At 47.4% G+C, this 13,238-nt stretch overlaps 1 protein-coding gene across 3 annotated transcripts in view; it reads left to right on the top strand.

Annotated features, from left to right (window-relative positions):
* The first annotated feature begins 245 nt into the window (after nt 1-245).
* LOC138567598 (zinc finger protein 605-like) overlaps nt 246-13,238 on the top strand; it is a 517,842-nt gene continuing 504,849 nt past the window's right edge. For all 3 annotated transcript variants that reach the window (XM_069645984.1, XM_069645985.1, XM_069645983.1), the window contains exon 1: nt 246-480. In XM_069645984.1, the coding sequence (XP_069502085.1) occupies nt 367-480 (114 nt within the window). In that variant the 5' untranslated portion in view covers nt 246-366. The remainder of the gene's footprint in view (nt 481-13,238) is intronic.

Raw genomic sequence — 13,238 nt, 5'->3', positions numbered from 1 at the left:
TTGTTAATAAAATAGCTTTTTTGTTTCGTTTTGCTTGTATTTGCATGTTTATTTGCCCTCTTTGACCTATCATGTTGTTATTCTCCATTTGCCTATCTTTTGTATCCGACCATAATTCAGTTGCCCTTGTTTCTGCGTTTTTGTTTCTTTCATAGAAGTCGACGGTAAAATGATGAGCAACAGGAACGCGCCTACAAAGCGCTCGTTCCCTGCACCGAGAGCGCCTTCGCACGGCGCACGCGCTTCCCAGTTCTTGATCACGGAAGCACTTTCTGTCGCTCTCGTGAAGAACGCAGGGAAATGCTGCACACGCGCACTGTGTGCGGTAAAACCGAATCTAACGGGGGAACTCATTTGATGTAACACATGGATCTGGAGCCCAGAGTATCCATGTACCGGTACCGCTATGGAGCCCACCTGGCCCCGGAGGATGATCGCAAGGCCCCGATACGGAGGAGCAGACGGGGCGCCCGTGCTCAGGTGAGAAAGGTTAGGCAGTGGTGTTCTAGTAGTAGGTAAGTACCAGCGCTTCATTTTACAAGAATTGCCGCTACAGAGATGCTCTCGTGTAGGACCAACATGCCAACATCATGTATGCGCTAATTAAGCGCACTAATTAAGTATAGGCGTACGTTTTTGTGGAGCCCAGATTTTTGTTGGAGGGGTTGATGGACCCTGTAGCTATGGGGATCTCGCAGCATTCATGACAGGTGCTATATGCCCTGCGATGGTAATTAATTTTTCCTCTCAGTCCCTTTTGTTTGGGGCAGTGATTTATTGAGGCCTGCGTTGGACAAAAGCAGGAAATGTGTGGGTAATAAGTAGCAAGGATCGAATTAAATATTTGTTGAGCTCCCCCGTGTTGGCATCGTACATTTAGCCAGATCTACATTGGGGGGAGCGGAGGAGGGAATCGGAGGGGAGCACAAATACATAGTGTGCCACAATTTGAACTTGCGCTTGAGATGCAGCACAAACTACAACTTTGTGTCCATTACACATGACCAATTGTGATTTAAATATCCCTTTCGTGTGTCAAATTACTCAATCTGACGAAATTAATTCTGTTCTGCAGGAGTACAGGGGTGAGTAGTGGCTAACCTAGTTCTTTAAATGGGCAGGTAATTGCCAGTTCCGAATACCTTTTAATTGAAAGGCATAGTACCTGTAATTCTCAGCAGTAAACCGGTGCTTTTAATGGAGGCTGCCAGCAAACGCAATCATAAAGCTGAATCGGCCACAGTCCTGCAGGTATACCCTGTTCAGCACTTTTGCTCAGGCCATGGCCAGGCTATACTCTTCACAAGGAGTGGGAGCTGATGCAAATGCAACACAAACAACAATGGTGCAGTAGCCCAGAAATAAAATGATGTCCAACCAATTTTCTAGAAAATAAAAAATATCCATGCACACAAAAAGATCCACCTTTGCAGAAGAAACGCAGCAAACACAGACTTTGAGAACAAAGGGCAAACTAGTTGCTCAGGCAAAAGATGTCTTCAATCATGCCATTGTTAATTGCTATGACTTTGAAAGGCAGAGGCAGTGTCCTTAAAAGTCACGAAAATTCTTTAACGTGGACCAGGGGGACAGCACCTCTTCAAATACCTTTTTTTTGTTTCTTGTCTTTGGGGCACAGCAGTGTTGGGGTCAGGCTTCTAGTTGCTTTACTGCAGTTGAGCCTGTGTCAAGGGAGTCATGTTCTGCTTTCTGATTAGTGAGGCAGTTCGAAGCAAGGGCTCGTTGTGTATTGAGTTGGCATTTGAGATGAGTCGAGGGCTTCCCAGTAGGTCTAATTACCATTTGAGTTGGTTGCTGTCGTATTTCTCTGGGTTCTTTTGAAGTTATCCTTCACTAGAGGACAGTGCGCAGAGGGAATGCTGGCACGCTCACATACATAAGCAGGCACAGGCGTGCAATAATGACAGATGCCTTCAGTAGCATGAACCTTTTTTTGTTTTATTCCCTGCGGCGAGCTGGAGCTTCCCGGGCTTCCTACTGTGCATGCGCGAACATTGCACATTCTGATTGGTTCATGTGACGGAGCTTTGGGGCTCCGTTGATTGGTTCATGTGACGGAGCTTTGGGGCTCCGTTGTGTCCTTGCCAGGACACTGCATCTCCCCCTGCCCCCTCCTATCGAGCAAAACAAAAGTCACAGTTCTGTATTCACATTTCTTCAATTAGATGTAAGGGTCTAATGTATCTGGTTGGCCTTGTCTGACGTCCTTCTGGCTCCTCTTCAGTCTCTTCCCTCATTGGCTCATTACATGAGGCTGCAGAGCTGTCCTGTTCTTGATCCTCTTTCTTGTACAACTTGAACTGGGAGACGTTTTGAGGGACCACTTTGGTAGGAGAACGAGCAGTCACCATTGTTTGATTGATGTGTGATACTGTCAGATAGTCTGGATCAAATCTCGATTCTGGTTTCCTGTCCTGCCGTCTACAGACAAGCACCTTGTTTCCTATTTACAAGTCAGAGCTCTTGGCTCGTCTCCTGCTATTGGCATGTTTCTCCATGTCCTGTTTCTTACGTGCATCCATCGCTCTGGCTTATTCTGCATCCTCATTTGGGTCACTTGCCAGATAGGGATGTCTGATTCTTATTTGCCTGCCAAATAGCAACTCTGAAGGACACTTTCCGGTCGTGCCTTGCAGGGAGTTCCTGTATTCCTGCAACATGCTACATAGAACTTGGAGTGACAGGGATCATAGCTCATTCTGTTTGAGGACTCTTTTAAGGCTGCTAATGAATCGCTCCACCATGCTGTTTGCTTGTGTTCATAAGGGAGTTATAGGGAGTTATGTTTCTGTGGTGGATACCCATGTACTGCGTGCATTTTCTCGAACTCCAAGCTGCTGAATGGTGGACCGTTGTCCGACATAGGGACTTTAGGAATGCCCCATGCGGAGAAGATCGAGCACCGGTATGACCGCACTGGCAGCCGTGGACAATGTCATGTGTATTAGAGGGAATCACAAATACTCATCCAGGATTACTAGACAATACTTGCTGTTCTCAAAAGGATCAAAGAAGTCAATCACCAGGTGGGTCCAAAGGGAGCTCCGGCAGGTCTGACATCTTTAGGGGTTCAGTGTTATTAGGCTTGGAGGTGCACAGACACAGGTGGTAGGCAACATTTGTGCATTCCCCCATCTGATCTAGTCCTGGGAACCACATGGTGTCTCTTTGTGGCGACCACCCCCTGGTGTCCTTTATGTGCTAGATCTACGACCTGTTGCTGCAGATACGTGGGAATCACTATTCTGTGTCCTCGCATGATGAGCCCTTCTGCCGATATCGATAATTCCTCTCTTATGTTCCTGAAGTTCTATTGTGGTATGGCCTCTGACTTGCCTGTTTGTGAAGTCTCTGTCTCTCCACCTTCCCGACTTAATCAGGTCCTGTACCCACTTCAGTGTGACTTCCTGGTCTGTGTGGTCCAGGATCATTGTTGTTGTGATGGCCCTGGGGGGCCCGTGATGCGTGAGGAAGTTAACGTACTCCTCTGCCATTGAGTTGTTGGTGGAGGTGTCCAGTAGTGGGTGTCGGGACATGAAATCTGCAGAGTTTTTTTCCTTTCCTGGCTTGTGAACAATCGTGAAGTCAGTCCTGCAGTCGCAGGCCCCATCTCTCTATCCGTGGTGGCATATTGCATTTAGAGCTTCCGTAGATAGTCACCAGGGCCTGGTGAGCCGTCACGAACGTGAAGGGCTTGCCAATGAGAAACATCCTGAAAGTGCTTACAAGCCCATACGACGGCCAGACCTGCCTTTTTGAGGTTGTGAATATCTTGTTTCTACCTCCGACAAGCTCTTGTTGGCGTAGGCAATTACTGTTCTGGGGTATTCTCGCCCTGGTCGATGTTGCACCAAAATCACCCCCAGGCCAACTGGACTAGCATCCACAGTTAATTCTGTGCACATGTTTGGGTCGAAGTAAGCCATGTGGTCAGCCAAGGTGATGTCCTTCTTTATTTGTGCGTAAGCCTGCTCACATTGCTGAAACCATCTGAATACCCTACCCTGCTTGGTGAGTTCTCTGAGAGGGCCGCTGGTAGTCGCAAAATCTCAGAGATATCGGCTGCAGTAGCTAGCCATCCCCAGGAATGACCTGACTTCACAGACATTCTGAGGAGCTGAAATCTCAGTGATGTTGGCCACTTTGCTTGGATCGGGGCTCATGCCTTTGTGTGAGAAAATGTGTCCATAGAACTTAAGGCGAGATTTGTGAGAAACGCACTTGTCCCTGTTCAGCGTCAGGCCGGCCTCCCAGTAGGTTGCTCCCGGCACTTCCCCTTGAGGTATGTGAAATTCATCTCGTGCACATTTCTCTTTGTAGCGATTGTTGTGTAGAACTTCCTGTGATTCTGCACCAGTCCTCTCGCAGCCCAATGAAAAACTCACGGATCAGATGACCTTAGTTGGGGTCTATACGTCATCCTACTATGTTCTGATATGCACTTGATGTTTAGGGTGGCGCCGGTATCGATGAGGATCTTGGCTTGGTGATCGTCCACCAGTCGAGTGATGTCTCCCTCCGATGCTGGTGTTCATTCCGTTTCATCGTTTAGACGTAATCCCGTTGGGTGCCATCTGTAGAGGGCGAGGGCGACTGAGATCTTCCTGTCACTTGCCTGACATGTCTCGCAAGGTGTCTTCTTGCATTTGCATCACTTCTGAGTCCAACACGTGCAGCACTGCTCCAAGAATGATATGCCATGGAGTTGTACCCCTGCGACTGTCCAGGTGCAAAATTGCAGATAACCTCCAAGTAATTCCCCCTACCACACTTGACGATACGGGAATGTCCGAAGGCAGGACAGTTCACACCTTCCTGATGAGGGAATAGAAGGCCACATCTGTACCATTGTCCTGGTGACAGGGGTCCTCTTTGAGCTGGAGCTGCTGATGACACCTGATATACTTGTTCTCTTCCTGGAGTCTTCGTGGTTTGAATTTGCGAGGCTTGTGTATCTGTTTGAGACTACGTCCTAGCCGTTTGTAATATGGCCTCCTCATTCATGAATTTGTTATATTCGCAGTGCACCACTAGTTTACAAAGTCGGGCGGCGAAGCGTCCATGGATTCACCCACCGTCTGGCATGCCACATTGAATGTGTCTCTCTCGTGGTCAATGTTGCACTGCGGGTCGATGTATTTGCTCAGTGCTTTTGAGGCCTTTGTATGCTGCAGCATCTTCAGGCAGGAAAGTAGGTATGAGATCTTCCTCTTCATCTCCCACCAGATTCACCAGCACCCGCCTGGCACTGTTTCATTGTGGGCATGCAAGTAATTTTCGAATTTACGGATCCATCTCTCCCATCAGGGCTGCAGGGCTTGTCACCCATGTCAAACGGTCTGGGCCGGCGAAAGGCTGCTGCACTACCTGAGTCTACGGCTTCTGACATTTTTTAGTGGCCAGATGATTTTGGCACCACTTCCCAACCTCGTCTGCAACACGTGTCGTTGTGAGGGCCTTCTTACTTTCATATTTGCAGATGAGAAAGCCCATCCTCGTCGCCATTGTCGTATTTCTCTGGGTTCTTTCGAAGCTATTCCTCACTAGAGGACAGCACGCAGCGGGAATGCATGTACACTCGTATACACAAGCAGGCCCAGGCCTGCAATAATGACGTGGCTTTCAGAAGCGTGAACCTTCTTTATTCTATGCACCATGGCGAACTGCCGGTTCCCGAGCTCCCTACTGTGCATGCACGAACGTCGCGCGTGCTGATTGGTCCATGTGACAGGGCTCCGTTAACTGTGTCCTTGCCCGGACACTACAGTTGCTTCCACACAGGGCCATCACGAGAGAGTGGGCAGAGGGGGCAAACTGCCCTGGGCCTCGTGTTTGTGAAGGCCTCGGTTCGCCACCCCTGGGTGCCAGGCAACATAGTGCCCCTATGTTGATTATTTGCACAGGGACTGTCACCTTTCTCTCAGAAGGTACGTGTGTCCCTTGCACATTATTTGCTCTACAAAAAACATTACGAGATAATGAGAGGCGGTGCAGGGCTCTAAGTCGAGCCTGCCGCCTCTCATTATTGCACTGACAGCGTAGACACACTGACGGGCAAGGAAAACTCTCCTGTCACTCAGCGTGTTCACGTTGCGAAGAGGAGGGCCATCCGGTCCTGGTGTGTTTGTTTTTATGAATGCATGCATGCAAAGAGGAGTTGTTTGAATGATGTGTGAATGCGTGGATGAAAATTGAAAAATTGTTGTATGTGAGTCTCTGTGTGTGCCAGCCCTGACCCTTAAATTTAGCAGCCCAGCTAAATTTAGGGCTGAGGGCTGCTTGAGGCCTGATGTTCTTTTTTTCGATTTGCACATGCATCGAGGGTAAAGCGAACATGACAAGCTAAGTGTTATTACAGGGCTAGACTGTCTGGCCACATAATAGTAATAATAATAATATACATTTTATTGTATTTATTGAGTGTGCACCTAGCTACGAGAAGCAACAGAGCACCAATACAGATGCATAAGAGCGCTTACAGAGGTGTACAACATTACAGATGCATAACCGAGCGCTTCTCAGTGGTAACAAAACAGATATACAGCAGGGTGACAGATACAGAGGAGGGGTACAGCTGTATTGGGTGGCTGGGAGGAGAGGGGCGGTCAGCTTCTAGGCTGGCTGATGGCGTGAAGGGTTGCCTAGGTGTTGAGGAGGAGAGACTCCTTGAAGAGGTCGATCTTCAGTTCTTTTCTAATAACACCCCACACCCCTGTTGTTTGGTTTTGGCAATTCCCACATACTTGAATGCCCCTCCAGCCACCACTGAACATCATATACCAGTCAATGAGTATGATGTGTGCTTTCACGCACACTGCACACTGTCTTGCAAATATTTATGGATATGATACAAAATGTAGGCCAATATTACAAGTGTATACTGCCAAACGTTATTAGCGTTACTGCCACTTTGTCCAGCGGATGGTGGTAGGCAGAGTTAGTCCCTATTTTTTGGAATCCATAGGACTCCATGGGGATTTTGGCAGAATTACTGTCCGCTGGCTGTTAGTCTGCCTTTTTTTCAGTGGGAAGCTGGAGTATTTAGTTCCAGCATAATGCTAGAGTTAAATCTTCTACTCCAAGGCCAAACGCAAATATGGCAGAGTGGTAAAAGGAGCAGTAATTCCTTTACAGCCACTTTTTCTTTAGCTCTCCGCCATATTTGTAATGAGGGTCTTAGTCTGGAATAAATCTTTCTTCAGTGGAGAAACAAGGCTTTGCTGTAATTGATTTGTAGCCGTAATAAAGCATATTCAGGTTCCTCCACACATACATTCAAGGAGAGATTTCTCGCGTCTCCTGTTTGCGCCACTGCCACTGGCCCAGTACAAAAAGTTACAAGGGGGCCTCACCACAGCTTGTGACAGTTCTGCTTCCACCGATTAGAGTTGGCGATTGGGTCGAGATGGTCCACTAGGGTCGAGCTGGCATCTGGAGGGCTTGAGCAGGTTGGCCGTTTGAAGCCCTTCGACCGCTAAAAGAAGCACTGCAGGTCTTGAAGTGGCTTGGAGATGTCTTGTGGTGCTAAACGGGGCTCTAAGATGATCCTGGGCTTCTGAGTTGCTGGGAAGCACAGTCCGGGTCCAGGGTCTCCAGGAACAAGGTGCATCCTTGGTTCCGCACTTCCACTCCAGGAATATTGTTTGGCACATACAGGGGTCCCTCGTCTGCATTGAGCAGGCTACTGGTTCTAGTTCACACATAGCAGTTAGGACGTGGTCACCATCAGTGTCATCCCAGATGTGCCCCTGAAGTGGTTGGGGAGAAGTGCTTTCCTCTTACTTGGAAGCTTCTCTTTTCACATCTGCGGTGGAGGACTTTGGAATAGACTGTATTTCCCAACAGAGTTCCAGGCGAATCCTTTTCTCTTGAAGTCCAAAGATGTATCAACTAAGCAGCAGGTCTCTCCACCACATCCTACCCCCTCATATAGGGACATGCTTCAGTGCAAACGTTCATGGCAAGCATGTTGTCAGGGGTCCAATCAGGCTGCTGTAACACTTGACCTTTTTCTGCTGTAATATCGCTTTGTCTGCAGGAAGTGGGCATGGGGCAAGACGTTTAGGGGGCCTTAGCAGAATCCAAGATGGCAGCATCTCTTTCTTAGCCTTAACGAGTATGGCTACTCGTACTCCACCCTCTTGCCATGTCTGCTTTTTTCAAAGGGATGCCATGTCTGCTTTCTTCAAAGGGATTCCAGTGATCAGCACCCTGGTGTGAGAATGTCTTTATTTTGTCAGGACTGTCTTTGTAGTACAGTTTCCAGGGAACCTCCCAGGGAGTGTTCCTGTGCCCTGGAGGAAAGTGTTGACCTTCCACTGGGAGATTAATGAAAGCCACTTCTTGGGCTAGTTCAGAAATGGTTGTTTTGGGTGGATGCCCTGGTCTGATGGCTAATACACACCAGCCCTGTCATAACTGAGTGCTCCACCAATCGGACACTAAAATGACATCAAATGGTATTGTTATATAATTGTGTGGCCATAACCAGACGTGGCTTATATTTGCAGTTTAACTTGCCTCCAGGCTGACTAGGATACACAATTCTTATTGCTCAAACCAAAGGCGCAGATGATTAAAAATCCACCCCAGCCTTTAGAATTCTGTTCCAGCAGCTATCGGGGAATGCACGTATGAACTTTGACCGTGCCTTGCTGCCACTGGAGGGCAGGTGCTGGGAATGGTCAAGTGACTATCACAGCAAAGGCACATGAGTTAACTATGATTTTGGCCACGAGCATTCTGAAAGGGATGTCGGATTAGCAGACTTTTCAGAAACTGAAATGCCAATAAAACGCCCTTTATTGAAAAACCCTAAAAATCCAATGCTTTGAGACTCTCTCAGATGGCATTCCAAAACACTAATTGGCAGCAGGGATCAAATTAAAGAATTGCTGAGGAAGAGCTGAAGCAGCTCCCTGGTTTCAGGCCCTGTGCCTTTGAACAGATCTACATTGGTGGTAGTGGGGACAAATGCAACCAGTGGCACAATTCGAATTTACACAGGAGTTAAAAATTATAACTTTGCACATTACATACGACCCATTGTGCTATTAAATGTCCTTTTTGGTGTTTACTGTGCTCCTTTTTATACCCTTCACACAAAGCTAATGTCACATGGTTATGTCTCCATGCGTGTCGGCTTGTTTCGGTATTATATTTTTTAACATTGTTTTTGTATAACCCGATTAATACCGAAGAGGTTTTTAAGTGCAGACCCTGGATTCGAACTTGTGTTGCTCTGCTTCATCTTGCTTCCAAGACAAGCGTTTTGCCGTTTGTTTGTTTGTTTATTTATTTATTGTGCGCGCTGGACCCAGAGGTAGCAGGGCGCATGTGACAATTGGGCTTACAGCTTGGTTACAGAAGTTACAAGTTTACAGAACAAGGTAGAACAGTTTTCTTGGCTCCACAGGATGAGGGTTAGGCAATAGAGTACAAATACAAATGGAATGATGACGACAACAAGTCAGCAGGCTGACGTGACAAAATAGCAAGTCTATGTCAGGTACAATACATGCAGTAGGTGAATGGGGAGAATGAGGGTTACATAGCATTCTCAGTGAGCCATTTTATTGTGTTCTTTCTGAATTTGTTGAACGTTTGGTCCGATCTAAGTGCGTGAGGTAGGGAGTTCCACAATTGAGCTGCCCTAACTGGGAATCTGGACCCTCCAGCAGTAGACAGTTTAAATCTGGGCACCAGAAGGCAGTTGGGGCTGGTTATTCTCGTTGGTCTAGTAGATTTGTTTTTTTTCTGGTAAATCGTTCTGTTAGGTAGATAGGGGCTTTGTTGTTTAAGCATTTGTGGATGAGGGAGGCAGATTTGAGGTTGATTTGTTTTCTTGGGTAGAGAGCCATTTGTGTTTCCGTCTTATTTCAGAAATATGTGCTCTTCTCGGAATACTTAGGGCCACTCTAAGTGTTATTTTGGAGCATTTGTATTCTGTTGGATGGTTTGTTTGGATGCCCCTATGTAGAGGGAATTACAATAATCTAATTTTGAGAGGATGAGAGCTCTGGATAAAATTAGGCAACTGTTATCTGATTAGAAGTGTTTCCTGGATCAAATTAATTTACATGTATAGGCCGTGGATGAGGCCAATGAGTTTACCTGTTTGGTAAAGGATAAGGTCGAATCGAGATAGACACCTAGTGTTTTTACTTCTCTTGCAACCTTGATGATGATCCCATCAATAATGAAAGCTGAATACTTGGGGTTGAGTTTAGAAATGCGAGCTGTGGTACCCAGGATGATGAGCTCAGTTTTATCATCGTACAGGCATAGACCATGGTTGGCCCTCCATGCCTGAACGATGCTATAGACTCTGTTCACCAAAGCCAGATCTTCCACATAATCCCTGGTAAGTGGTAGGAGAATCTGGGTATCGTCTGCGTAATTGGTATAGGTGATACCCAGATTGTCCAGATTGTCAAAGAGTGGCTTGGTGAAGATATTGTAGAGTGTTGGCGATACACAAGATCCCTGGGGCACTCCACAAGTGATAGGTATCGGGTCTGCTGCCGCTGAGGGGGAGAACACCCTCATAGTCCTGTCACTAAGGAATGACTGTAACCAGACTATAGCCTCCTCTGAAAAGTGGGCCGCAGAGTCCAAATGATTACAAAGGACTCTGTGGTCCACCAAATCAAAGGCAGCTGAGAGGTCTAGTAGGAGGAGTAGTGCTAATTTACCCTCGTCTCTGAGTGAGTCTATTTGGGCCTTTAAATCGATAAGGGCAGACTCTGTGCCGTGTTGAGGTCGGAAACCAGATTGGCGGGTGCCAAGGAGATGGTTTACCTCAAGGAAGTTCTGAATTTGGGTGTATGCTACCTTATCTAGGATTTTTAATAAGAAAGGCACCGTGGTGATGGGCCTGTAGTTTGTGGGAATGTTAGGGTCCAGTGTTTGTTTTTTCAGAAGGCGGAGTACCCACGATTCCTTTAAGTGGCACGGGATTGTGCCAGTAGTGAATGAGGCATTGATGAGTTTGGTGATGAACGGAGCTAGATCTCTAGCCCCGTCCTTGATCAGTTGTGCTGGGCATTGGTCTCCTTTGCAGTTAGATGGTTTAAGTGCAAGAATAGTTTTCTCTACCTCGAGCACTGAGACCTTAGAGAAGTTAAATTGGTTGAGTTCTTTAGGTTTCGGTACAGGTTTTTTTTTCGGTGGAAATTGAGTTTGGGCTGATAGAGTAGCTTTCTTTAGAGCAATTTTAGTTTGGAGGTTGGCCACTTTGTTGGTTAATGCCAGCTGAATGTCTGTGCACCAGGTTTTATCTTTAATAGAGTCATCCTGTACTGCAATAGGGGTTTCCAATTCTTTTAGAATAACGAAGAGCTCCATCATACTGGAGTTAGCTTGGGTAATCCGGTTGTTATACGTTTCTTGTTAAGCCAAGATGATATCCTTTTTGTATTGCGTTGAGATATTTATTAGATTAGTTTTGTTTTCTGCGGTGGGAGAGCGGTTCCATACCGTTTCAAGTTTTTCTGTAGTCTTAAGTTTTTTAGGTGGGGAGTAAACCAGGAGTTAAGATGCTTTTTTGGTTTACTGTTCCTAAATTTAAGCGCAGCAATGCTGTCAAGAGCATTGGTCATAGAATTATTGAAATCCTCCACTAGGAGGCCTGGGGTCAGTATGATCTGGTAAGGAGTTAAGATTAGGTAGGATATAGGGCAAAATATTGTCTGCTGTGATATTTTTCTTGTTTCTGGTCAATGTAGGTACGGCGAGGGGTGTTAGAGCCGTGGGTCTTTTGGTATTGAGAGTAAAGGAAATTAGGTGGTGGTCAGTCCATATTTGGGGGGCGATGGATGTAATTGTCATGATCACTGTTTCCAAGGAGCCAGGACCAGCCCAACGTCCTTGGAAGCAGGCCCCTAACCCTAATCCTAGGCACCAGCCGGTCCCTACTGGGACCTTTTGGACCCTGTGCTGGCGCCGGTGGCACCAGGCTCATCAAAACCATCGGTCCCGGCACTGGAAGCGCCGGGCTCATAATTGGTGTGAAAGTGCTTGGGTGGACTTACCTGCGGCAGACCATGCTGCTTACTTACCAGCCACTTAGAAGCCCTCTGTGAACAGGAACTACTTTCTTACCTGGGTGGGGCAGCTCCACTCCCTGGATACAGCACTGGAACTCTTCTGGAAACTGGAACTCTTTTCTTACCTAGGCGGGGCCGTGGAAGAAGACGCCTCATCACTCCAAGGCCATTTAAACCACACCCGATAGATGAAACGTGCTTCGCGTTATTCTGCATCTGCAGCAGAACGCTCACCGAGTCTGTTCCAGCCTTTCCTCTTTCGATCCTGAACCTGCAAGAATTATACTTACCATTCCTGTATCCAGTCAACATCAGCACCTGCAAAAGACAAGAAACAACAGGTTAGCAAGACAAACTTTACACACAGTGCTTTCTCACCTGATCCATCAGCAGCGGCCGCGTCTTCACGCTGCACCTTCGCCTGCAAAGACAAAAGCATTGTTATACTTACCGGCACGCCGTGAATTCCGGATTTCTTCATTCTGCATCGCCGCCTGTGAAGACAAAGTTTAGTTAAAACTGACTAGCATTCCGCTGACTCCGGCGCTGCAAACCAACATCTGAAAGACAAAGGAAAAAGACATTAAGCAGGTATTTACTCACGCCCATCACGCTCGTCGCAATAAACGCCTGCGAATACTCCGGCGTCGCTTTAACACAAACTAAGCTGCAAGGAAAGACAGTTAAAGCGCTTGCCATACTTACGAATTTCCAGGCGCTTCACTCCATCTTCCATCCCAAGAGTCCTGCAATACATAGGGGAAAAGCCATTATACAGAGTCTTCAATATTAACGTGCCACGCATTTAAAGACTATAAAGACAAAAGGTGTCCAGAAACTCACCGCTCGTGCAGATAACGACGGTAACCATCCTCTGAATTCAAGAGGCCAATCCTTCACCAGTGAAGGAACTGGCAACGGCACCCTGCACCAGACGCAGATGGAGAGCCCAGCATTCACCTATCTAAGGTGAGCACGTTGACCTGGGGGGGGGGGGAGGAGGAGGGAGGGGGGAGGGAGGAGGGAGGAGGGAGGAGGGAGGAGGAGGGAGGAAGGAAGGAGGGAGGAGGGAGGAGAGGGAGGAGAGATTCGACCCCAGAAGCCAATCGAGTCCTGCACATCACTTTTCGAGTCACAGACACCCTCCTGCCAAGACCCGCGCCTCCGTGG

Source organism: Ambystoma mexicanum, chromosome 2p, assembly GCF_040938575.1.
Source record: "Ambystoma mexicanum isolate Mex_15411 chromosome 2p, UKY_AmexF1_1, whole genome shotgun sequence".
Classification (NCBI taxonomy): Eukaryota; Metazoa; Chordata; class Amphibia; order Caudata; family Ambystomatidae; genus Ambystoma; species Ambystoma mexicanum.
Note: the sequence above shows the minus strand (reverse complement) of the source record. Positions and strands in the feature narration are given on the sequence as shown.